The following is a 26,271-nucleotide window of genomic DNA, read 5'->3' as shown; positions in this document are numbered from 1 at the left end:
GAATCGAAGGCTTTCTTTTCTGAGGCATAGGATTTTGCAAAAAATTCCATGTTGTGCATCTTGTGCCACCATATTCGCGTGCCCATTCTTGTGGATGGTAGGTTGAGGCTATAATCCTTTTTTTTGTACTTGCATTGTGAACGGCAGGGCCGAGTCAAGTATGATAGTGATAATTGCATTCCTCGAGTCCGTAGCTGACGTATGTGAGTTTACCACGGTAACCGATAACGTGCTAGTTTTGTGTGATAAGTCGTCCAGTAAGTTTATATGAACAAGTTGATCTTCATCAGCGCCAAAGGAAGAGGGAAACAATATCTAAGAGCCATGGATACGAGACCGCGCTGTTACTGGCAACGTCAGAAGTAGAACCCCACTTGGCTTTCATCATCTGTGTAATATAACCAAAAAATAAATAAAAAGTAAAGACAATGAAACAAAAGTGGAAATGATCATGCTCTCCTCCTATATATACAGAGTATATGGTTTTGATCGACATCTCGAAACCGGGCTAGGATTCGCGGAATATAATATAAATATCTTGTTACACTTAGAGTGAGAGCCAGGGTGAGATCTGGAACAAGATCTATGTTTATATGCAAATGTTTTGCCCGTCCGAGTATGATTTTAAAACTTCTCCACTATTTTCTAGAATATTGAGATCGTGGATCTGATTTACCTCCACATGGATCGGGTTTGCTGTGCGGCTTTGAGGGTCATGGTCAAGTCCAAGGTGGCGTGGAATACATGTGACAGGCTATTTTAACTTGGCAGCGGAACTGGCGTTTACAATGTTAACTATATAACTTTATTGAAATTAAGGAGCCCCTCCCGAGACGCCCTGCATTTATATGGAGGATTGATTATTCAGTCCACCGAATGCTCTATTGCTTTGCTTCTTGCAAGAGAGGAAGAATGGTGTATTTGTATTGATTTACATATCCAGGGCACAGCTAGCTCTGGAGAACGGTGTCTAGTTTAGACCGGCCGGCGGCTGCACCGGCAGTCATAATAGCAGCACGTGCCATGCCGAAATACTTCGATTCTTGCTTCGAATCGAGTAATAAGTTCTTGAATTTCCAGCCGCGGCAAAGGCCGAAATCTGAGGATTGCTAACTTAGGCCGCGGGACTTGGCGACTTTCATCGATCTGCTGTGTATGTCTACGAATTAGCCACTAGAACTGAGTACTAGTTACGGCCAAATGGACCAATACCCCATGCGCTTTGGTGTAACATTGATAAAGGGTATTTGTATTACCGACATGTGGCCGATATCCTTCATGAACATCGGACCGGGTACTGTCTGGTCGAATCCACTCGACCCATACGAACACGAAACGACCCTTTCGCTCGCTCCCACAATCGAATCGGCGTCGCACCATGTTGGTGCCATTATAGCATAGTAGTATATCGAGGGGCCGGGGAAAGTCCCCACAATTTGCTAATATTTCCCCAGTTTGCAGTCCCACTTTCGAATTTCACGGTGCTTGTTCCCCGCAACAAAAAACAACGATTAACTCGTAGCTAGCTACTTCAGACCCCGGTTATCATTTTTGCCAATCTAACATAACAATCACGCATGCAACAAGTTGAAAGAGAAAAATTTTAGATCGGACCCAAGATACGGGAAGCTCGGTTCCTTTCATTTACCTGCCTTTCTAGCGTCGTCCGGCTAAGCAATTTGGAGGGGACTGGAAGAAACGATATTATAAGAAGCTGCGGTCTTCCGGTGCGACATATATTCTAACATCCTCTCCTTCCTTCCGATCAACATTCAATATCACAAGTTAACATCCGAGGCAAACCCATTCGTCGTTTAATTTTTGTTCGAGTCGAAAGCTTTACTTTGATAGCAAAGCACACAACCCCGTTGTCAAGTATGTACTCGACGGTCCTTATCGTCGGCGCCGGCGAGAGCGGTCTCTGCATGGGCGCCCAGCTTAAGAGTCAATTCAATATCGACGACTTTACCATCTATGAGCGACATGGTGATATCGGTGGTACTTGGTATACGAACACCTATCCAGGTAATTAAATTTCTCAAGTTTGTATCCGTTAGGGATTCTGGGGACTTTTAGTGCCGCCTTCCGCTTATTTTCTCGGATCGATACCCGCTGCAGTGACTATTACTAACGTCGGGTGGGTTTCTTGTATAGGTGTGGCCTGTGATGTGTAAGTTTTTTATATCCATCTATCGATATAGATATCTTCGCGCCGAACGGCGTTCGCTCTTCAATTCGATTCAACAATCCCTGTCGCAGTTACTTTTTTCTGTCTTGTGACGTTTGATAAATGATGCAATTCGACTGCGGGTCTGCCGACGAATATAGTTACTAATCAAAATTACAATTAATTATGTAAACTCCAGACCTGCTTTATGCTATTCGTATTCGTTTTATAAGCATCCTGGATGGACGGCCTTTTACCCACAAGGTACCTATCCAACCCCCAATATCTTAGAAAACCTACATACATCCGACTAACCAGAAGTACGTACAAGGCCCCGAACTCCACGCCTACTTTGCAAAATTCTGCGACGACAACGACCTCCGCCGCCACTGCACCTTCAACACCGAAGTCGAAACCGCCATATACGACGAACGACGACAAATATGGTCCGTCCGCCTCCGCCGCCGTCCCCTCGGAGACTGGGAAACCAAAAACAAAACCCTCCATCCCGCCGGAGAAGCCGGTGATACCTGGACTCACGAATGCAAGATATTTATCTCCGCCGTGGGCGGGCTCGTCGAACCCGCGGAGGTTGATGTTAGGGGCATGGAAGGGTATAAAGGCAAAATATTCCATTCCGCTTATTGGGATCATTCTGTTGAATTGGAAGGGAAGGATGTGGTATTGGTCGGTAACGGGTGCACGGCCACACAGATCTTGCCGGCTATAGAACCGCAGGTCAAGTCCGTTACCCAGATAGTCCGTTCATCGCATTGGATGCTACCTCGTCCGAAGTTCCCGGGTATTCATCCGGATACCTACGAGAAATGGTCACCCAGGATCTTCAGCTGGATCCCTGGTTCGCAAACTATCGCTAGAGCTTTAATCTTCACCAGCATCGAATCCGGTTGGTTAGCATTCCGGAATGGAAAACTAGGGGAAAGCATTCGAACAGCCCAGGAGAAGAGGAGTATAGCACATGTTAAACGTCATGCGCCGGAGAAGTATTGGAATTTACTCATCCCATCTTTTCCAATCGGATTCAAAAGAAGGATTTATGACGACACCTACCTCCCCGCACTAAAATCCGAAAAAGTAACATTAACGAAAGACGAAGTGACCCATCTCTCCGAAAACGCGATCCACACCGCCTCAGGAGCGGAATACAAAGCAGACGTGGTAATCATGGCTACGGGGTACAAAACCAACGAATGGATCGCGCCCCTTAACGTCGTGGGTAGGAAAGGAGAAACGCTATCCCAGCATTGGAAGAAAATGGGTGGGCCTGCGGCGTATAACGCTACGGCGGTATCGGGATTTCCAAACTTCTTTATGATATTCGGACCGAATTCGGTGACGGGGCATTCTAGCGTTATCCTGGCGACGGAGAATATGTGTCAATATGCGTTAAACATTGCGAGGCCGGTGTTGAAGGGCGACGCGAGCGAGGTAGAGGTCAAGCAGGGGGCCGAGGTGGAGTATAGTAAATGGATTCAAGAGAAGATGAAGACTACGGTGTTTAATAATACGACTGGGAAGGAGCTCAAGTCGGTGAGTATCTTTCCCTCCATCCCATTATGGCATTTGCGGGTGCTGATAGAACCGTGTGAACAGTGGTATGTAAGAGACGATGGCTGGAACTCGTCAACCTACCCGTGAGTACCTCCTCCTCAATTTTATATAAAATACCAACCAAACACTAACACCACTCAAACCAGCCGCTCCCAAATCCACTTCACCTACCGCACCTATTTCCCCGTCTACAAAGACTGGATCATCAAGAAAACCAAACAAGGAATCCGGAAAACCCGCCTTCGAAAGATTCTTGCCTTATTCCTAATCTTTGGTGTCGGTGGAGTCAATTTCTGGCTCAAGAATAGAGGGTTGAGCTTTACGGATGTTTCGAAGATCGGGGCTGTATTGTTGGCTGATTCGTTGGAGAAGTTGGCGGGGGTGGTGAGGGCTGGTATTCAGTAGATACTGGTTTTTTTTTTTGACCGGATAGAGGTGGTTCTGGGTAGAACCGGTTTGCATACACTTCTTGTATGCGGCTCTTCCGATTGAAGAGAAAGCCATTGTAATATAATTTTTTATCAGCTGCGAATCAGATTGGCCTCGAGCTGAATGTTAACTAATTGAATCGAATGATCATGAATGTTCGAATGGGCTAATGGTGAATAACCCTTTTTGTTTTACTAAATGTGGAGTGTAATTAAAACATGAGAAAACAAATAAAAAAATAATTTTGTGAAACTCGCTGTAGATGAATAGCCGATATCAATCAGACCCCCTGGGCACCCTTGTCTTTTGCGCCTGAGGGTAAAAAAACCAAAATCAAAATAGCTTGAAAAGAAGTATACCAAAAGAAGCCCGACTTGTTGAAGTAAGGATAGAAAAGAAAAGAAAAAACCAGAAGGAGGAAAGAAGAAACAGAGGCAGACGAAGAGGAAGAAGGAGAAGAAATAAATGCTATATACATACCATACCCCCTCCTTTTCGTATTAGTCGTACAAATTGAATTGTCCCTGCCCAAGTAAACGAACGCCAGTAAACCCAAATTCATTCAAGAAACGGTTCGTGCACCATGAAAAGAACACCGGCATTACCAACCCCTCACTCCATCATCCTCTATCTCTAGCGCCTACCTGAGGGCTCACCGCTCCCCGGTTTAGAAATCCCCTAAGATAGAGTATTCAGCCCCGAATTGCATTGCCCTGGGTCCCCATTCACGCATTCGCCCACTCCGACTCCGCATATCAACCCATCCGCCAGCCCTCTGACCATATTAACGATCTTTAAACATAACGGATTCCTATCCCCCACCCAATTCCCCGTTGCGATGCGTTCAATGACGCCTCTTCCAACCATGTCCTTCGTGATCCTCATATCTCTCTCCAAAACCATCCCGTGCCGTGCTAACGAACGGATTTCGACCTGGCCGAGGATATCCAATATCTTATCCATCTCGTCGCTTACCACCTTCTTAGCCTGGGAACGGGGCATAACGCTGCTAGAAGTTTGTAGGAATTGAGAGTACGCTCTTAATAACAAACCAAGCAGCTGGCCGACATTCATCAGCGTGGTGAAACACATGTTGCAACTGGCGCATTTTAAACTCGACTTGGTGATTTCGATCGCATTGGCGCTGATGGCGGTTATCTCTTCGAGACTGATGGGTGGCGGTGGAGTACTAAACGGCGTGGGAGGGGAGAGGTGTACGGGGTTATAAATCATCTTTTTCAGCGTCATTATCGCGGAGAAGAAGTGGAGGAGGCAGTCGCATGTGAGGCCGAGGCTGGTTTCGGGGTTTATACCGAAGGCGGTCATATCTCGGGGGCTCATCGCCGTGCCGACCTCGAGTGGGATTTTGGTATGGTCTATTAGGTTTAATAACACCGGTTGGGAGGATGCATTGGTGCAGTGGTGGTGGTGGGCCACGGTGGGCGCGGCGCATGATGACGACGGCGTCGATGGGTTCGGTAACGGACTGTCTTGCGACGGCGAGAGATCGCTAAGAAGGGACGAGAAATCGATATTTTGGACCGAAGGGTCGAAGAGGGTGTCGAGATCTGTGGTTACGGTGTCGCTGGATCCAGCAAGACTGGGGTCGAAGTGCGCGCTATTCGAGGAACTTCTATTGGCCGTGTGGGGGATGCAACCCCCGTGGTGGTTGCGTCTACGATTCCAGCCAGTCGCAGCTTGTCAGCATTATGCCATCGATGTTCGGGGTGACCGCGTGGGGGTTTTGGTGTTAATCCTCACCCATCGCCCGGCCCCAAGATATTCAGGTCCAACAGCCTGCTTTCGTCACCCATAAAGACGTTATTTCTTTCCAACCATTGATTCGTGTTGTGTCCGTTGGTGCCGTCGCCAGCGGAGATGCTAATGTAATTGTTGAGGCAGTCTCCCTTGCCGATGGTGGCAGCTTGATGGGCTCTGAGAGCATCACTTCTTCTTCGTTTTCGAGGCCTCCCCATCGTCTTTTGGAGGCTGTACACGCAGGGAACGCCGTCTCGAACGCATCGTGAACATGCTGGATATTCGCCAGGGCATTTGAGCTTCCGGATACCTTGAAAAAAACACACCAAAGATGGGTTAGTTTGGATTGGAAAAGAAAAAAACGAAAAAATCCGAGTAGGTGAAAAGGCAAACAACATACGGCACTCGTCGCAAGCCTTATGGTGCTTCTCCTTGTCGGTCATCGTGCATCAGCGCCGAGGAAAGATGTCACGGCAGAAGAGCTAGGAGATGTCGGGTGTAGATAAGAGAGAATCGGATGGAAGATGAGCTAAGGCCTCGCAGGCCGGTTGAATTAACGTAGAATTCGGTGAAACTCGAAGCCCGAGAGGTATAGCGTAATAGTATCGACAGGTTGGATTCGAAGTGGGAGTCGGATTGAATGAATTTGATTTGATTGAAAGGAAGAGCTTGCTCACCCGGAGAGTTCGGGAGGGTTCTGAATCCGAAGCCAAGCCAAACCGGGGAACGAATGGACTGATTTCCTGGTTCCTCGACTTGTCAAACCAAAAACAATGAAAAGTAAAAAAAAAAAATGCGGCGTCGGCTAGCTATAGTTAGCTATGGGGTGCAGATGCTGGTCGTGGCGATAATGTCGCAAAGGCGATGATGTCGAAATTTCGAATTCGAGGTTTCAGATCGATATATACTTGAGAGTTACGGGGAAGGAAGGAAAGCCTTTCGTGCTTTGAAATTGATTGCTTTTGAGTTCAAGTTAAAAACCAAGCTACCCGGAAAGTCGAATGGAATCCCTGATCAGATCGGATCACTTCGACAGGAGAAGGAGGGAGAGGAGAGCGAGACAGCAAGACAGACAATGGCTTGCGGAGGAGGACATCTGTCATCGTTTTTAGGGTAGCAATACCGGTTGGCCTCGGACTTTTACTTTTCTGTTTTATTCTGGAGCAGCTAATACATAGCAGTAACTAACGGCGATAGCCAGCACATTCGCTGATAACAAGCACCCGAAGACCATCGAGAATGCTTGGGTGAGATAGCGTCGTGCGACCTTTCCTTGCGTGGCACAAATGGTGGTTGGAGTGCCGTAACTGTTATGTAACAGGCCATCTCAAAGAGTGGGTGCTAGCGACCCCGGCTTGTAGCCGATGCACGGGACCCTGTTTGGGTCTGTCGGTTTCCTATATTAATCACATTAGGAGCACCTGGATTGCAGGTTTGTTGGTTAGCTTCAGTTCGTGGTCGCATGTAGATGGATGTATGAATTGATATAAGTGAAGCCTCGGGGACCCGTCCGGATGGGTAGTCGGGAGGAGATGGTTGAGAAGGAATGTATGCCATGGGGAGATCGAAGGGAGGAGGGAAAGAAGAGGAAGAGGTAAGTGGAAAATATTAAATAGAAATAAATGGTCAGTGGTATATACAGGTAGATGCTTGTCTACAGGCATTTCTCCTCCCCGGGATCCCCTCCCCTCTTCCGCTTAGATTATCAGTATAGGGTATGGGGATACTTTGTTATACAAGTATCGATATATCGGGACGAGTACATTAGACATTAGAAAACAGAAAAGGAGAAAAGAGCAAAAAAGAAACAACCTGAACGCCAGATATGTATTAAAAAAAATAAAAAAATTCCGAATCGAATCACATTCCCCCCAGGCTCTTCTTGCTGGTACTCTTCCCCAACTTCGACTCAATATTCGAATTCTGCTTCTTCACCCGACGGAACAACGTCCGCCGGACCTTCTCAAAAGCCACCGTGGCCTCGGCCTTCTTCTTCTGCGGAATTGTCTTCTCATATGCTTCAATCTCATCCAACCCTTCGACCAAATCAACATCTTTGCTCCTCATCCACGTCGTCCCCTCCGCAAACTTCCAAATCAAAAAGATAACGGGAAACATAAACGGCATGGTGTAACTGAAGAAAAACGTCGGCAGACTCCAGAATCCCGGCAAGAACACCGTGAACCCTCCAACGAACGTCATGACGAAAGTGAAGAATAGGGAATAGTACGCCGCGTATGGCTGGAACATACCACAGAACGGAAGCTTACCCTTTCTATCCAGTCCCTGGGCAATACACGCCCGGTGGAACTTGATATAGGTGAAGCTGCAGACGGCATAGTTCATCAACTGCGAGGAAGTAACCAACCCGATGAACCAATTCAGAACTTTCGCAGTACCGGCGGAAAGTTGGAGGAATGCCAACAATGAAAAGCACATAACCAGCCCTACGCAGTAGATGGGGACACCGACTTTGTTCGTCCTGGTAAATATCTTGGGCGCTTTCCCTTCGAGAGCCAGACCGAAGAGACAACGGCTCGCACAAAAAACGTACGAGTTTCCGGCGCTGAGGGCGGAGGTAAACACCAGAGCGTTAACAATATGAGGCAACACTCCAATTCGAAGCCTTTGCATCGCCAGTACGTATGGCGATCCGGCTGCTCCCGCCGTTGGCTTTCCAAGAAGGTAGATATCAACAAGCTCTTTGGAGTTGTAGGGGACTAGAACTCCGACGGCAAGCGAACCGAGGACGAAGAAGGTCGTGAGACGGAAGAAGACGCCCTTGAACGCCCTCGGGAGCGTCTTGCGAGGGTTCTGGGTTTCACCGGCTGCCATTGCGACATAGTCCGGACCAGCGATGGTGAAACTGGCTTGGATGAAGCAGGCGAGGAATCCCATGAATCGACCGAGGGAGCCCGTGTGGTAGAATTCGGCAAATGCGCCCTTGCTCTTCGTTAGTACGGTTGGAAGGAATGGGTGATGAGCTATAGACTCACGGGATTGCTCCAGTATCGGAAACCGAATCGATCGTGTAGTGGGTTTCCTCCCAGCATGGTGATGAAGGTGAAAATCAGGAGCCCGACGATCAAGATGACCTTGCCGAGGGCCATCCAGAATTCGGCCTCACCATACCATTTGACCGTAAACATGTTGGCGAGGGCATAGACAACGATGATGATGCTGATAATTATTGCGGGGTGGACCGACGTCGAACCGGGCCAAAAGCTGAGAATGAAAGCTGTAGACACACAGTCAGCAACGATGAAAGTTAATATTTTGTAAAAAGAACGTACTGGTTGCGACGATTTCAAAGGGAACCATCATGGCTTCGAAGATGAAGAAACTATTGAGAACCGTCAATTTCGTTTCCTTCCAATCAACCCGATATAAAATAGAACCTACTTGTACCCAGTAGCGACGCCGAAGGCTTCGTCCACAAAACGACCGGCGAATCGAATGAACGGAGAGGATATGGGAAGGTAGGACACCATCTCCGCCAAACAATTATTGACGCAGAGGACGACCGTGCTCCTATGATTTCACGATCATGTCAGCTTCTTTCCTTCTCCATATCTTCGATTGTGGTTTATTCCATACCAAAGCGTAAAGCCGAGGAACAAACTAGCCGGCCCACCAAGGGCCAGCCCTCTCCCAATAGCTACGAATAAAGCAGTGCCGATGGTGCCACCGATCCCGATGAGCTGAACATGACGTTCCTTTAACTGTCGGTGCGTAGTGTCGTGCGTGCGCAGAACGTTAACACCACCAGCGTCAACCGACTCTGCGACGCCGACGCCGCTAGCAGCAGCAGCCGACTTTTCGCTGGCGACGAACTCCTCGCCCAGTGAACTCGAACTAGAACTCATCGTGTAGTTTTTGCGTGTGTATTTTCTTCGATTGCAGTTGAACTTGAAGAAGCCATGGAAATAAAATTTTGAAATTTGAACGTCCGGGCGTTTTTTTTCTTTATAATCAAGCGTACAATGCACAATCAGATAGTTCTGGCAAGCGCAAGCACAAGACAAAAGCCCAGGAATTTTCCGTCGTTTCGCAAGGCAGGCGCAGGGGTGGTTCTGAATCCCGTCGAGGGCTGTTTCGGCTGGCTTGGAAGGGTGTCAGACCAAGCATGCGGGCTTCCTTGCTTGGGCGTCCGGTGCCCTGTCGTTTTCTCTCTCCTGGCCGACTAACTAAAACTAACCTGGGTAGAGATCGAATTGTGCAGGCCAGGCAGGCATGGAGTCACGAATTGTCTCTGCGGACCGACCGAAGTCTCGAGGAGATATTCGATGTTGATGTTTGGCGGCGAGGACCAGCTCATCCGCAGAGAATGCTTTTCCATCTTTACTCGATGTATCAATGACATCAACCATCATATCGTTAACTGCACGTTAATGTTCCACGACGGGCATCGCCCAGCCAGAGTAAGCTCTGCGAAGATACCGTCGACTAATATCGATCGACGTCCGCACTGCCTCTTCAGCTTTGCTGACCTGCATTCCCAGCGCCCTAGACCGCGGCCGCTTTTCTGTCTGGGGCCGCGGCCTGATCGAGCTAGTCCGGCATTCATCCCATCGCTGCTGCCTGGCGAGCACCCATCATTGCTTCATCCGTATCACCATACAGCTGGTATGAAGTTACTTTCGGGTTCTCGATGAAAAGCCCGTGCGACCGAAGAATTTCAACTTTAAATTCTCATCTTCTCGTCATCGCCGTCATGCATGCATAGCAGGGCTGAGGTTTCTGTCTATTCATTCCACCCGAATAGAAGGAAGAGCTCTTTATGTTACTCAAGTTCAGAGGATTGGGAAGTCCTTCGGGAAAGTTGGGTTGTTTACCGGTGTCTTCTTTTTCTTCCCGTCTGTGAGAGAAAGCGAGATGCTTATGGATTGCAAATGGGCACAGAGAAACATTGACTACATATGTCCCTCTGCGCATGCGATAACTCTTCCGGTTGGGTGGCATGAATCGACCGTCGGTCGGGTTCACGATTTCGCATTTCGTGAGGGTTTTAATGCATATTATATTATGCTTCTCGAGCTCTCCCCCATGCGCGTCCGCACATGCAGAAATGTCCACCAAGCAAGTTTAAGCCTTCGCCGTTTCGGAGCTTTAAAATTCAAAAACTTGACGGGCAGCCAAAAACGTGTCATTTGGTACCCACATGCACCAACTTTGGACGCCGATAATGCGCGGCTGACTGTTACACACAGCAAACCCATCGCTCTTCGGATCGTAAGACTAAGAATATGAGCGAAAACTTTCTAGCGGATTACCGATCTTATTGTTGACCGACCGACCCTGGTTTTTGATATCGCACACGGCCCTTCCAAAGCCACTCTGCAAAAGTTAGGATAAACATATATAAAATTCCTAGATCTGGAACATATCGATTATCTAACATCCGCAAAAAACTGCGCGCATTTTTCAAGCGCCGGTCGATGTCGAGTCGAGTCAAATGCAGAATCTAAGCCTTCCCCGTCGACCCACAAACGTCCATCTGCCACTCCATCAACTTGATTACGTGCTCCACGCCTTCCTCCATGAGCTTCGTAAGACTCAACTTACTCGCATTCCCTTCAAGATGGACCAAATAATCATCCAACACTAACTTGTTCACATTAACCTTTGAAACACCCTGTCCGATACACCGCTTCATTACATCCTCGGGAAAATCATTAGTCCCATGGAGCACAATCCTAACTCTTCCGTTGATAGCCGTCCTGATATCGTCGAGACGTGCGTAATCCAACTGCGGCCCTCTCTTCCCATATTCCCCATGAACGTTTCCAAAGCTCGGTGCTAGAAAGTCAACACCGGTGGCCAAGAAATCTTCGATATCCTCGGCTGTTGTCAAAAGGCCCTCGAGATCAGCGGTATCCGCGATTCCATCCTCACCGCCCTCGATTCTACCCGGCTCGGCTTCGGTGGAGATCCCACGGGCGTGACAGTATGCGACTAATTCCTTGGTCTTTTGGAGATTCTCTTCCTTCTCGTAATGTGACATGTCAACCATGATGCTGTCGAAGGGGAGGGTATCGGCTGCCAATCGGATCATGCCTTCATCTTGGGCGTGGTCCAGATGGATGGCGATGGGGACCGAAGCTGTCCGGGCGGCTTGAGCGGCGGCGTGGACGAGCAGACCGTTCGAAAAGGTGATCGCCCAGGGGAATACTTGGATTATCAACGGGGAACGCTTTTGTTCGGCGGCTTTGACCATGCCGATTATCTGCTCGATGTTGTAGCTACATCCGTACATACGATACGTTAGCGCTGCTCGCACGGTTGTGATTCAGCTACGGTTCGGGTGTTCGTACACAATGGCGGCGATGACGCCGTAGCCACCTTGCTCTGCGGCATCCAAGATCTGAATGGTCTTGTTCTTACTACGCCAGTCTTTGGCGACGCCGTTTGTGGTAGCCATCGCGAAGGGTAGATGCTATTTTGTTTTAAACGAAAGGGTCTCGGTGGGGTTGAGGACCGGGGATCGAAGATATTGTAGTATAATATCGATAAAACAAGATTCCATCCAAGGGGCTACGGAGACGTTTATAAGACGAGCTTCACGAATAAGTCCGGACCGTCGAATATTAACCGTTTCGTCTTTGTTATCGGCAAGATACACCCGGCTTATACCCCGGATTCAAAAAGAACCCATGCGGGAAGATTTTAAGACGCGAGCTCGGAAGTTCATGGAGTGAGCCCGGAGATTTTTGAAGTTTGAATGGCTAAGCTTGGGTATCGGAGTATTGGCTGATGGCGGGGATGTTAACCTCGTCCCGGGTCCTCGTCTCGTGTGTTATACCGAAGCGGACCTCGTCTCTGTGTACCCGACGGCGGGTGAAGCCCCACAGCAGGGGTTTAACGGGATTGACGCCAGGGAAAATCGACATCTTGGCTACCGGCCTGGGCACGGCTCGTCATGACGTTGACCGTTCATATTTCCCTGACATATACGACCCGAGAAGTCGGGTTCGGATCCGTAGCCGAATTGTTTGACCGACTTCTCATAAGCCCGAGTTGCTTTGCACATTTTCAAGACCAAGCTGGAGATGTTTTTCGGTGGACTTTTTTTTTTCATTGACCGCTAACTAAGGACATAAACAAAAAGGCATATTCGATCTGGAGGCCATACACAACTCGTCTTTGCAGTCTGTTCCTTTGTTCTGTTCTGTCATATTCCCTGAACGATCACGAAAGCAATAATGTAAGATAAACCCGATACCGCAGCTTAGCTAGACTTCAACAGGACGCGAGATGCATTCTCAAAAGCGAACTTGAACAGACATCAAAAGGAAGAAGAAAAAGGTGCTTTGCCAAAAACAGATCCATCCATCCATCAATCACATTATCCTCCAACCCAACCCGTCCAATTCTTATAGGTTGGACCTAATACCTATATTTCGTAACCGAAAGCCAAATTATGAGAAACCATCACAGGAAAAAAAAAAAATTTCGCCCAAGCAAAAATAACAAAAGGAACGGGGAAAGGGGGAATAAGAAAAATGAGAAGAACCAGTTGAAGTTATCATTCATAGCTTACCCTCAATTTTAATCGACTCTCCATGAGTTCCGTATCTCGGTCCACCATTAACATTTCCGTTATCACGTCCAAACTTCTCGGAAGGCGTTTGATTCGCCACCTTGAGGGTCTCGCTCATTCCATTATGCGTACCATTGAACGACAAATCCTTAATACCCGGATAACCCTGGACACCAGTAGCTTGTTCGAGACGAGCTCCCAAATCCTTGCTAACCTCGCGGAAAATAGCGATCATTCGCTTGATAGCATCCTCATGATGGCAGTTCGCCATATGACCCGAGATGTTCTTAACGAATCTCTGTCTCGCATCTTCGTCGAAGACTCGTTCCCAGAGAGCCCGCGGGGCGTTGAAATCTTCGGGTCGGATTGAGGAAAGGTAGCTAACGGCGTTGCCGATGAAGTGGCCGTGGGTTTTGTCGATGTCGACGGCGGCGGGTTTGAATTTAATGGGTTCGATGGAGGAGAGGTAGTTTGCTCGGCCGCCTTGGTTGTGGAAGGCCATGGCGCCGTCGCGTTGGAAGTTTGCGAGGCGGAAGGGGCAGCGGGGGGCGTTGACCGGGAGTTGTTGGTAGTTTGTACCCTAGATTTTTAAGTTAGCATTGTATAACTCGGGATGTCGTTGGAGGTATGTCTTACAATGCGATGTCTCTGGAGGAAATATTGTTAGCTGTTGAACTCGATATACGAAAGTAGGTGGTGATTACTTACGTGAGTATCCGGATAAGAGAACAAACGGGATTGAAGAACGGGGTCTGCGGATGGCTCGATACCCGGAACGAGATGAGACGGGCTAAAGGCAATCTGCTCGATCTCTGCGAAGTAATTCTTCGCATTCTCATTCAACACGATCTGACCAACCTCTCTAAGAGGGAACTGCTTTTGTGGCCAAATGTGAGTCAAGTCGAAGACATTGATCCTTTGCTTCTCCCAGAGTTCCTCGGCTTCCTTTGCCGTCATGGTTTGGATGTATAGTGTCCAGCTGGGGAATTGACCTTTCTCGATTGAGTAGTACAGATCCTTTTGGGAGTGGTCTGGGGAATGGTCGTTGGCTTCCTCGGCGGGAATCCATTTGATGCCCTGGTTGGTCTTCCAGTGGAGTTGGACGTAGACCCATTCGCCGTTCTTGTTGATGAATTTGAGGGTGTGGCCGCTGTAGCCGTTCATGTGTCTGTACCCATCGGGAATACCACGCTAGACAGATATCTCGCATTAGTATTGCGGAAAAGGGCAGTCATGGACCGATTTATGAACTTACGTCACCCTATAAAAACAATAGTCAGTATAAATACGTCATAGAAGCAATATATACAGTATAACTTACGAAGAGGATCATGACCTGATGGACAGATTCTGGGTTCTGGCTCAAGTAGTCCCAGAACATGGTAGAGTCATCTCCACTGCTCAAGTGAGTAGCGGGGTGCCTCTTCTGGGTGTGGATGAAATGTGGGAATTTGGCGGGGTCTCTTAGGAAGAACACGGGGGTATTGTTGCCAACAAGGTCCCAATTTCCCTCGTCCTACGGTTAAAGTAAGTATATTGCCCATATTTACTTGCTCGAGATTGCATTACTGACGGTTCTAGATCGTAGAATTGATGTTAGTAATCGATATTGGTGATGTACAGTGTGGCAAAAGACTGAGGGTGCATACCTGAACTTTACTGCGAAACCACGAGGATCACGGGCACAGTCATGGGAACCAGACTCGCCACCGACGGTGGAGAATCGAATTGATAGCGGGCATCTCTTTCCCTTCTGTGAGAACAGATCGGCAATAGTGAGTTCGGGGATAGGGTTGGTGCACTCGAAGTAACCGTGGGCACCAGAACCGTTTGCATGGACGACACGTTCGGGAACTCTCTCTCTGTATTACAATATTAGCTATCCGAACCTACAGCTACGCTGACGAAGAACTATTCCCGTAATTATAAAAGAGGCATACCTATCGAAGTGAGATAGAAGATCGACCAAGTGAAAGTCCTGGAGAAGAAGAGGTCCGTTCTCTCCGGCCCTCTGGGTACCATAAGGATGAGGATGCGGAGCACCATTGCTAGTAGCATAGATAGTATCTTGGGATTTAGCATCCCTGTCCTCGACGTAATCCCTCGATTGGGAGTTCTGATGGCCTGTGAATTTGTTGGACATGGTTGTTGGATATCCTTCGGTGTTGCTTGTGTAGTAAAAGTTTGGGTGACGATGGAGGGATAAGATAAATCTACGGGTGATGGAAGGAGCACGGCGAGCCCACATGGAGAGGTCAGTTGTTTTATATTCTTTTCTTTTAACACACGCCTCCCAAAGCTAGATTATTTTGGACGGGGAAAAAAGTGGAGAAGAGGAGGGGGGTCATAGTGGCTAAAACTTAAGGGCACACGAAATTACTTTTTAAGTACTGTAAAGTATAACGATTTCGACGGGGCGGAATGTAATGGGAACTGGATGGGTTAGTAATCCTATTCAGCTGCGGTGTCACTGTACTCGATTGCACTTGATATCAGGAAAGATTATATATGCAATTGGCCTGCAAGTCGACCAAATTGTCAGTGAATCCCAGAAGGTTGACCAATCGGCAGATTCTAGATGCAAACAGTCTATATTGCTCTCGCCCTCTTTAGTAATTAGTCTAACCTCCTTGCAAATCTGAACGAGAAGGAAAAAAGCGGGGTAGAGGAACCGCCAATGCGTAGAAGGTACGTCAAGTTACTAGTGAAGCTTCGACGTAAACGTTCGCGACTTGACTCAGGTCAACTTCAAGTGCTTACCGACTCACGAGCTTCAAATATCAGAAATCCTTGGCAAGTGGGTCTGAGCTCAGTGCTTTGGTGTATATGCCCGCTGGGTTAGTAATCGGTCGAGTTCTAGAAACCAGAATCTGATCGTGATCAACTGAGAAAATGACCTTCTGGCAAAGAATTTATGTATTTTCGTGCAATCTGTTGGCTCCTAAGGTCAAGATAAAAGGTGGTGACGCGAGTAATGCCATGCTCCACACGGTGTCTTTAATTGCTAGGAATCCGGCGATATCCCTCGCAAACCTCTGCGACCTGCCGGGTCTGACGTCTTCGATCCGGTCTGGGACTTCTTTGGCCACTCACATTGCGTCCATTACAAAATTTGGCCCCACTCCTAATGCAGCAGTTCCTGCCGCTTGTGCATGTCGGTATTAGTTCGATGCATGAACATTAAATCTGGGGTTCAAAGACGACACCAAGAAAAAAGTTGCCGGCTCGCTTGTCTTCGGAAAGGTCCACCTTCGGGTAACAGCACACGGTCAAACACGTATCTCGCTCCTGGCCTGTTCCGATGGTTAAAATATTTTAACAACCTCGCCGAGGAAGAAAAGTACAGATATTAAAAATAATTTTTTTAATTCTCACAGATATAAAAATACAAAATGGTCAGAAGGAGAAAGGGAGACCGGGGGGTATCGATCATTGGAACCCGCCAAATACGAAGGATGTAAAAAACTCATCAAGCATGAGATTGGGATCGTTCATTAATGAGTCCTTAGTCGGCGACAGTGTTAGCTTGCCTGATGCAAGTAACAATTTTGGAGGGATGATTGGGATGACACTTACAAATAGCGCTGACGGTATCGCCCCGTACTGCTCGCCGCCACCAGTAGCCTGTTGCAAGTAACTTTTATCCCTTAAATCTGCCGCGTCTGTCGCCAGAGCTGCCGCAGAAGAAGGGTTCGGTGTCATAGCTGCTCCTGGAGAACCGTTGGCTACCGTCTCTGAGTTCGTTATCATACTAGGGGCACCTTGAACGCTCTGTTCACCGTCTCCGGAGGTCTGGTTTTGCTCGTCGGATTCAGGTGGTGGGAGCCCCAGAGCGACCCTAACTTTCTGTGCGGCACCACGTATTGCGTCGTTCAAACTGGCAACGTATTCCTCCGAGAATATTACCGCCTTGCCTTCTCTAGCTGAAACTAACGAAGGAATCTTAAGCGCGGTGGCAAGGAAGAGTTGGAAATGATGCTCTGATATTACTGCCTCCCGTTCGCCCATCTCTTGGCTGTCCATAATGCTTCTGTATTTATCATCATTGTGAATATCGATATTATCTCGTCTGCGTATGTCAGCGTAGCAGAGAAGAAAGGAGAGCGTGAACATTTCCTTAAAAATCTCAGCAATCCAAATCCCATTCACCGAGTTGATGGATTTATCAAGGGAGAGCTGTTTCCTCTGTGTTATGTAGGTGGTTGCATGTTTGAGGGCTGCATAATAACTGTTGGGGTACTGCTCTTTGCTGTCTGGGCCCTGGGCGTATGGCCGATGAAGAACAAGAAGAATGGAACGGATGAAGAACTCAATCATTCGCTGCTGTGTTGCCAATCGAGCCCGGTAATCAAGCCTCGACCCGGTAGCACCATAGCGATCGGGATTGAGTGAATGCGGCAAGTCATCCAAGATCCTAGTAAGACGGTAATCATACTTCATGACTGCATCATAAGGGAGGACTTCGGCGTCGGCGTTGTTTAGTGGCGTTATGATTTCGGTGCCAATTGCAAGAACAGAACGAAGGATTATCTGGTGAGTACAATCGGTAACCACAGTGGCAGGGTGTTGCAGTGACGCCGTCTGGTTACGAGGTGGCTTATGCCAGCTCCCTGGTTCCATGTTGTCGGGGCATACGGTGTCGGGCTCGATGGCGATATCGTTGTCGTTTTGGTTCAAGGGCGCAGGGCAGTCGTAAACGCTCGGTCCTAGAAGGAATGGCATCCCGCCATCCATGCTATTCTGAAAGTTCATATAGAATATGGTATTCCATACTCGTCGGCGAGTAAATTTCTCTAAGGGCGGCATGTCTTTGAAATGTTCCGGATCGCGGTGAATACCGCTGTGTAAGAGTTAGCGCAGTCTTTTAGGTTTGATAGGAAGGTTAGACTTACGCCATCATTGCAATTTGTGTGATCATGGCCACCGTCACGGACACCACATTGGAATCAGAATGGGACAAGGCATCGCACTGTTTCGCTAGAACAACCATGCAGTATGCACGGACAATGTGGATCGTGTTCCTCGCCCGAATACTGCTTGCGATCATGCAAACTTGTGCGCCATCCAGCAAGCGATCCAAAAGATCACGGTGCCTCTCCGTCTCTTGAGAAAGGGGCATAAACCAGCAACCGAGGAACATCATCATAAACAACGTCCCTAGCCATGCCGGGCCTACAGCGGTACAAGCATCTTTTGGAGGTCCGCTGGCGATATCCTGCCAGAAGGAATCTAACTCTCGCCGAAAAGCGAGCTCGTGGAAAAGAGGATGGGTTACCTCGAAGGTTTCTAGATACCGGTTGATGTACCGATCTGCGATATGGCGTTGAGGTAAAAGGGACGGTATATCATTCATGGCGAGAGGCGCTTGGAGCCCGCTACAGAAGGGGAAGTTCTGACGATGCTTATTCTTGAAGAACTTTTTGAGATACTTGATCTCCTTGCGCGATGTTGCGAAATCTTTCATTCTCTGGATATACCACGGTCCGATTTCCTCAAACTACCACGGGTTAACTAACACCATCGATTCATAATATCTGGGACCTGAACCTACCTCACCAAACATATGAACCCAATGTGTGCCCCCGACATACCTCGCCTTCCCACGTTTATAATGTGTGATAGCCGTCCCGACCTTCTGGACGTATAAACTAAACTTGTCGAGTGGCCCGGCAGGAGTAGGTTTGGTAGAGGCAGTATGAGATTTGCTTGCGACAGGTTCCTCATATGTGCCTGTAACACATAGCTTCTTCGACTCCGGTTCTCCGTCGTAGATACAGTCTCCAGACCTATTATTCTTGACGCATCGGTCGCAGGGCATGGACCTATCGCACTTGACTTTCATGTTCCGACATGGCTTACACGAAAGAGCCTTTCGGTTACGCTTTCTGACGGGTCGAGGAGCGGCGGCGGCGGCAGCATTGAGGGCGGTCGGTTCAACAAGATTGGGATCGATGTTCCCTGGCGGTGGAGTGGAAGGGGAGGGGTGGTGCTCCTGGACCGCAGGCTGCTCTGTCGACGCCGGTGGAGGTCCGGCTTCGGGAACATAGGAACTCGAGGCGGAATGGCGCTCATAGGATATGGACGCTGTTGAGTCCATCGCAAATACCCTCTTTGGCCTATCGGCGATTGGAATTATGGGCGACTCGTGGTAGGAGATAATTTCCACGCGGTCGGCGATGAGAAAGGGACAAGATAGTAAACTATCGGATGGCCGGTCGGAGTTAAGGATTTTAATAACTGACCGACAACGCAGAAATTGCAACACCTTCATTCTCCCCCCTCTTTCTACAGTGTAATCTGTATGTCGGACAAGCTAGTACAACGTCTGAAATAGGATCTGAAACAATGGTGAGAATGGCTCCGTGATACTTAGTTTCGCACGAAGGCTATCATAAGACGTATTCGCCAGTGGCAGGCAGATGGATGTGCCTAGGGCCTATGGCATGCGAACCCCTCCCGTCTAGCTTCTAACCATAGAAAGAATATTGAGTTTTACAAGCTACCACCTCTGTATCACTTCATAGAGGCTGTTTCCGATGGATAGACCTAGAGAACCTGGAGGTAACTCGCATCGGAGTAATAGTCTACAACAATTAAGATGTTGTCAATAAAACACCAGGGTCGGCTCGAGGAGCTTCGAAAGGTGCAGCAAACAAACTTTGGGGTTAGGGGATGGGGGGTATCACGAGGCTAGGAAACAATGAAATGGACGAAGAGGGGAAATAAGGTTAACCACATATGCATATTCGCCTAGGAGTCATACTACCTACCTCCAGGGGTCAAGCAAGAGTATACGACTCGGATCGATTGAACTAGATATCAAAGATACCGGGACTAGAGGGTTGAAAGAGCCCGCCTTAAAGCGGGACCGGAAAGATCTCTATACTTCCAGGGCTGACGAAGAGTCCGCCCGGATTGGTACCGATGGAGGACATGCAGGGACGAGTGGTAGTAGGTACCTGCATGTTTCCGACGATAATGAAGCTAGAGATCCAGCATCTGGATGGGGTTTAAAGAGTACTGGAGATCCAAGTCCCTGAAGCAAGGTGAACCATATATAGAATATCACAAATACCGTTTACGAAGTCTCTTCCGCGCTGGGTTCCCGGGTTCCCCTTCATGATGCAGTCAGTAAAATACAAAAGTTCTGGGCAACCTATTTCGAAGAGCTTTATCGGCACGGCGCCGAAGCCACAGCTATTTCCAATGAGGTTTTTTGAACACACGTAGCATGTATCGTTTATTCGGGAGGGTTTCTTATTGCTGTTTTATGAGGGGAATCGCAATTGCATACACTCGAGACCGGCCGAGTTCGAGTTCTTGGAAGATTCGTTTGTTACATAATATTCAGGCATACCAGCAACGCATGCCGACAGGATTCAGTATGATTTGGAAGGAATTTCTTCTTTCTTTTTTCTTGATAAGATAACAGTTTTCGCATAAGGCGAATTATCCTTCCCGCTTTTAGGTGGGAAACTTTGGGATTGAATGCGAAGATCAAGATCATGATATGTCTTCCTCGAGCCTCTGTGTAACAACAGGAATTCGAATTGTTTCGACGTTTAACGTATATATTATATTATGAGCCGGGCCACAAAGTCTTCGAGGAAATGCTTGGTTGTGCTCATCATTTTAATAATATTTCTGAGCCTAGTAAGCCTTTATCTAAATTCAGTGCCTGCGGACTGTACCATCGACGATATCGCAAGGCAGACCTTGTATCTTACCCAGAGCAGGACACAGCCAAGTAAGTGGCGATCATGTAAAATATCGAGAATGCCGTTCTCAAATCATGAGAGACGAGAAGTTGAAAATCGCCACCATTCACGAATTCACTCGGTCACACATGCTTCCGCATGCCCGAAACTGACCCTTGGAGTCGAGTTCTATCTAAAGCACATATATTAAATAGATCTCGTGAAATCACCAAGCGGCTCAAGAAAATCCACGGATGCCTTGTTCGCCAATGCAGAGGAATGTCGACATGTGCGCCTTGTCTATAATCTTTTTTTATCGCTGGGGCTTGGCTTGGGTAGCATAGCTGATATGCAACCGACCCGATCCGCCCGATAAATGATAAATGGGGTTTTACTCATGTTCCCCGCGGGGAGAGATAGATAGTCCCGGGGTACTGGGGAAACCGAAAGAAATCTCAGACCATTCATACAGATTAAAATTTCAAAAAGAAACAAAAAGAAAACCCTCCAGATCCACACTTTTTGCATCTTGCATCCACTGAGCAACCCGGGACATTACCAAACATGGTATATCGTCCGTTACCATCAACTGTAGCGACGATTAAAAGGGCTAGAGCGCGCCTCTTGGGCGGGGACGGAAAATCTGCGACAAAGGGAAAAAATCAAGGGACCTTGATGCAGCCAACCGGATTGCGAATTATTAATGCCAGCTGCGTGTAAGGAGATAACTGGTATAACACCTATGGAATCACATGAAGGTGGTCTTTTTTTCTTCACCTATGCAGAAGCAGGAATTTTAGACATGACATTTGCAGGACGGGCTGATCTTGGTTTTGTGGGATTTCTTTGGGGCCTAGAGTTAACGTTATCTGTAGAGGTTTACTGGTTGGCCACCGCCGCTCCAGAAAATCCCAAGAACGGAAACCGACCAATGTTAGTTGATTTCTACTGTACCACGTGTGCGCATAACCCCGATGTAGCAGTAGATAACTACTTCGTTATATAAAGATGTATCTACGGCAATGGCTTTGTACTTCAGGTTTGAAAAGCTATTGTAGGCTACATATCCAACCACCGGGCGATTCTGGAGATTGTGGGGAACCAACCAATTTTTCTGGAGCGGCACTGTCCACATACGAATATTCATTCTGGGTCAAACATTTCGTACAAATCCCAGTCAAAACTTGGTCGTTGGGCGATGTTGGCCCAGCCCGAAAGGATCCTTGCATCCAATCTCTCGCTAGCAAATTGGAGTTCACGGGCATGCAGGCTTAACCCAGGCTTTTCTTTGCACATGGAAATTCCCTGTAGTAGATTTGCGACTTTAGGGAAGGTACCTCGGTACATATGAAGGTAGAGTGGCCTGGGTGGATAGAGATGTAGCAGGAAGAATTACCTTGTTGATCGCAGAGGACAAGACTTTTTTCTTTTCTTTTCTTTTCTTTTCTTTTCTTTTCTGTCTTGTTCCCGATCCCTTCGATGAATCGACGCAATAGTTTCTGTTTCTCAGGTCGTACTTGGAAAAGTTTTCCAGAACATGCAGTCTTAGTAGTGTTCATTAAACAGACAAGACATCTTGTGCGATAAGAGGAAACATCAGAAAAGGATTAGAAGGAGGCTCTCGAGAGCTCACTTTCAAGGGGAAGGAAAAGTTTGGCAACTGCCAAATATCGAGAAATAGGCTTGTAAATATCAGGGGGGTCGTAGTTCGTACAGAATAGACGAAAGACATCTTGGACAGAACGAGCTGGAGAGGAGCAGTGCCAATGCGGGGTCGCACAGTCGGGGGTGTCATTGACAGCTGCCCGAACGGTGCAGAAGGTTCTCACGCGGGTGGGTCCCGCACGCAGTCAAGATTCCGCCAAGGGATGCGGAGGGAGACGACAGAACAACGCCATTTGAAATGTATTTAAAAAAAGAGAATTGGTCCTGTTGCATCTTGCAACTTAGCCCGATGATCAAAGCTTTTGCTGTGCAAACCGTCCCGATATCCCTGTCTTTTTGACATCTGAAAGCGGGACCAATGTGCGTGATACAAGGGCAAGATGTCCCAGCTTTCACACAGCACTCCAAAAACTCGAAAGTGTGGGTTACAGTCTTGCATGGAACCCAGACAAGTCCAGCAAGCCGTCATAAAATCCGAACCATCGGTCGGCCGAAGCTAGGGGTTCCCGGACCACGGCCACCCCCAAAATCTATCAGGAACCATTTATAACCAGAAGATTTGAATAATTTGCGTATGCGCGCTTTCTAATCAGGTAGCCAATGGACAATCTTTTAAAGACCGTCGGGGGCTATCCTATTTCGCTGGTAGGGGACTAGCGGTGCCTTCCCGAAGGAATATCTCATGATCCATTTTAGAGACATAGTCTGGGGAACCCAACCAGGACACCCTACCAACCTGAAAAGAAGCTTTGGCCCCATGGGGCAGCATTCTGATTGCAATGTGTAATTGAATGTCGCATTCTCAGGTCCTCTCTTCTTTTTTTTCTTGATTAAACTTGCAAAACTACAAAAGGGCTCTGGATCCAACTTGATCGATAACGAAACCACTTTTGTTCCCCCCCTCTCTTTGAATTGGTCTGAGAAAAAGGTAAATTTACTTCCCTAGAGCTTGTGTTTCTATTTCCCTTTATTCCCTATCTTCCATTCTACCCCTCTGTGTATCACAAGGCTGGTGTTTGTTGGAAAATCTGATTAACTTTGGATCAGACTTTTTGATAGTAAGTACCATGCATGTAATGGAACTTTGTGTTCGAACATTCTTAATGTCATTGGTTTCACACGCCTGTGGCCATCCGATCGATGATAATAGTTAATGGTGGAGTTCTTTTGGCTTTTTCCGATTGTTCTTGCGATCAGGACAAGCAATTCCCGTTTGTTCTTCACCTCGAGCTGGTCTCGGTAGACAAATATATTCTTTTTTACTTCCCTTTGTTATTTTTAATTTTTTCTTTTCCGCTTTTTATATTCAAATCACTAACATGACTTCAGCATACCCTCCGCGAGGCCAGTATCCTAGAGGTCAATACCATCCCAAAGGTCAATTATATATCAGGACCTAGTATAATTATCCCAAAATGAGCGACAAAAGTGATAAGATCGAGACCATCGAGAATGCCGGTGTCGTCGAAATCCGTGGGACTCGTGCTCAGAGATTCAAGCGACATTGTGGCCGAAGATGGTGGATTTACCTCATCGCCACCTTGCTGGTCATCCTAGCCCTTGTTCTTGGAATGTAAGCTTTTCCCTTTTTATAATCCCTCCGACGGAACGATACTGATTGGGGATATGTATAGAATCTTCGGTGCCATCCCAAAGATCGCACAGGACAGCGTGAACGATTCGACCCTACAAGTCGATGACCTCGCCATCACCAACCCATCCAATGAAAGATTCACCCTCTCCATGAACTCCACCGCCCACTCCCACGCACCCGTCAGCGCTCACTTCTCGCCTCAGACTTTTGAGATGTACTTGCCACCAGCTGAGGGCGAGCAGATTGTTCCATTCATGACCTTGAACGTCGACAGACTCGATATCAAGGATACCTTGACCATCAATGTCACTGATGTTGTCACTGAGATCTTGGATAAGCCTGCATATGACGAATTCTCTACGCAGGTTTTGAACAATGAGAAGCTTAGTCTTGGTATCAGGTCTAACCCTGAGGTTAATGTTGGTGCTATCAAGTTTAAGGTTGATTATCAGAAGACCGTGGAACTTAAGGGTAAGCAGAGAACACAACCTGAATCCTAGGGGATTGTTGCAAAGGGATGATGGATGACTGACGATCGAGGTGTAATAGGTCTTAACGGTCTCAAAGGTATTGAGCTGTACAACCCTGAGATCCTTGATGAGCCATTGGAGGATGGAACCAATATGATCACAGATGGCATGATCCCGAACCCCAGCTCTTTCACTCTCCAAGTTGTAAGTTCCTAAATTCCCAAAACGTTTCACTGCAAGCGGAGCAAGCACAGGACTAACCGGAACCTTATAGGGCGACTTGACCGTCGACATCGCCGTGGGACCTCAGAAGCTCGGCTGGTCCGTCGTCAAAGATCTTACCCTCTACCCCGGTGAAAACCGGGTCAAGATTTACAACCACATCACCCCAGCCCTCCTCGAGATCCCAATCTTCCTTGCCTCGCTGCAGGCACCAAACACCAATATCACTTTGACCGCCAACTCGACAGTGTTCAATGGTGAACATATCGAGTGGTTGGAGAAGCCACTCCGCGATGCACCACCAGTTATTGCGGTATTGAACCCGCAGTAAATGGGGGTTTTGACTCGTTGTCTTTGTGATTTTCTCGGCTGTAGGAGTCGTTGTTTCGGGCTTAGAGAGCCTGTCGCACTCTGGCGGCCTTTAGTTTAATTCGCTCTTCTTGTTCTCTTTATCGATTCTTAGGTCCAGTATTTGATGTGACCTTATGCATGATGATGATATCCGGTGGTAGTCTCGGAGCATCCGTTCGTATACCCTTTTCTTTTGTTCTTTCCGCTTCCTATGTTATCTGGGGAGGGCTTCGAGAACCGTGGATAATGCATATACCTTATACCTTATATACGAATCAACCTGCTGCAAAAACAAAGCCGCGACTTGTCGGTAGCCTTTTGCTTGTACTATAGTTCTTTATCTTTTGAAAATTAATTGACAAAATAAAATGTATAATTTCTGAATGCTGTTTGCTGTGTAAATGGTCAAATCGAAAAGGTATACTCTACCATAGTCATTTGAGATAGCCTGGGACGACGTTGGACGTCTGGATTCGGAGAATTCATATATTCCTTCCCTTCGTGTTTCATATCAGAGGCGAATGTTGGAGGAAAGAATCACAGGGGTCTTGGTGGAGGGTCTGGCTGTAGAGAGGTCTAGAAAGTTCTTTCCAAATTGCGTTGTCAAACAACAACAATAACAACAAAAACTGTCTATCTCCAAAGTCTTAGTGAGACTTCACCTTCAGCTCAACCTCATCTCTCGCAGCTCATCTCTCGCAGGATTCACCAGTACTTTCAGCTTACACCAGTTTCGTCGCTACCTAACATCTCGCCCTACCTACTTGGCGTCATTCATCCTATCGTTCAAATCCTTCTTTGGCAAC

At 47.7% G+C, this 26,271-nt stretch overlaps 6 protein-coding genes across 6 annotated transcripts; 2 read left to right on the top strand and 4 right to left on the bottom strand.

Moving 5' to 3' along the window:
• Positions 1-1,877: 1,877 nt before the first annotated feature.
• On the top strand, positions 1,878-4,144 carry DFL_005440 (uncharacterized protein; the record flags this gene model as incomplete). The annotated part of the gene is made up of 6 exons (XM_067634701.1): positions 1,878-2,025; positions 2,155-2,170; positions 2,367-2,431; positions 2,499-3,718; positions 3,782-3,822; positions 3,886-4,144. 6 exons carry the CDS (start codon positions 1,878-1,880, stop codon positions 4,142-4,144), a joined length of 1,749 nt encoding a protein of 582 aa, XP_067489204.1.
• A 702-nt stretch (positions 4,145-4,846) lies between these two features.
• Positions 4,847-6,369, bottom strand: DFL_005439 (uncharacterized protein; the record flags this gene model as incomplete). The annotated part of the gene is made up of 3 exons (XM_067634699.1): positions 4,847-5,843; positions 5,930-6,236; positions 6,327-6,369. The coding sequence occupies 3 exons, from the start codon at positions 6,367-6,369 to the stop codon at positions 4,847-4,849; spliced, it is 1,347 nt and encodes a 448-aa protein (XP_067489203.1).
• Positions 6,370-7,786: 1,417 nt separating this feature from the next.
• On the bottom strand, positions 7,787-9,792 carry DFL_005438 (uncharacterized protein; the record flags this gene model as incomplete). Its single annotated transcript, XM_067634698.1, has 6 exons — positions 7,787-8,408; positions 8,481-8,869; positions 8,923-9,164; positions 9,220-9,269; positions 9,329-9,457; positions 9,524-9,792. 6 exons carry the CDS (start codon positions 9,790-9,792, stop codon positions 7,787-7,789), a joined length of 1,701 nt encoding a protein of 566 aa, XP_067489202.1.
• A 1,598-nt stretch (positions 9,793-11,390) lies between these two features.
• Positions 11,391-12,347, bottom strand: DFL_005437 (uncharacterized protein; the record flags this gene model as incomplete). Its single annotated transcript, XM_067634697.1, has 2 exons — positions 11,391-12,168; positions 12,241-12,347. 2 exons carry the CDS (start codon positions 12,345-12,347, stop codon positions 11,391-11,393), a joined length of 885 nt encoding a protein of 294 aa, XP_067489201.1.
• A 952-nt stretch (positions 12,348-13,299) lies between these two features.
• Positions 13,300-19,563, bottom strand: DFL_005436 (uncharacterized protein; the record flags this gene model as incomplete). Its single annotated transcript, XM_067634696.1, has 14 exons — positions 13,300-13,319; positions 13,467-14,046; positions 14,103-14,114; positions 14,175-14,657; positions 14,722-14,727; positions 14,788-14,929; positions 15,017-15,043; positions 15,116-15,328; positions 15,407-15,679; positions 15,847-15,899; positions 16,917-16,970; positions 17,043-18,306; positions 18,359-18,963; positions 19,018-19,563. The coding sequence occupies 14 exons, from the start codon at positions 19,561-19,563 to the stop codon at positions 13,300-13,302; spliced, it is 4,278 nt and encodes a 1,425-aa protein (XP_067489200.1).
• Positions 19,564-24,243: 4,680 nt separating this feature from the next.
• Positions 24,244-25,445, top strand: DFL_005435 (uncharacterized protein; the record flags this gene model as incomplete). Its single annotated transcript, XM_067634695.1, has 4 exons — positions 24,244-24,401; positions 24,463-24,893; positions 24,972-25,096; positions 25,167-25,445. The coding sequence occupies 4 exons, from the start codon at positions 24,244-24,246 to the stop codon at positions 25,443-25,445; spliced, it is 993 nt and encodes a 330-aa protein (XP_067489199.1).
• Between the last annotated feature and the right edge of the window lie 826 nt (positions 25,446-26,271).

This window comes from Arthrobotrys flagrans (genome assembly GCF_004000055.1).
Source record: "Arthrobotrys flagrans strain CBS H-5679 chromosome Unknown unitig_9, whole genome shotgun sequence".
Classification (NCBI taxonomy): Eukaryota; Fungi; Ascomycota; class Orbiliomycetes; order Orbiliales; family Orbiliaceae; genus Arthrobotrys; species Arthrobotrys flagrans.
Note: the sequence above shows the minus strand (reverse complement) of the source record. Positions and strands in the feature narration are given on the sequence as shown.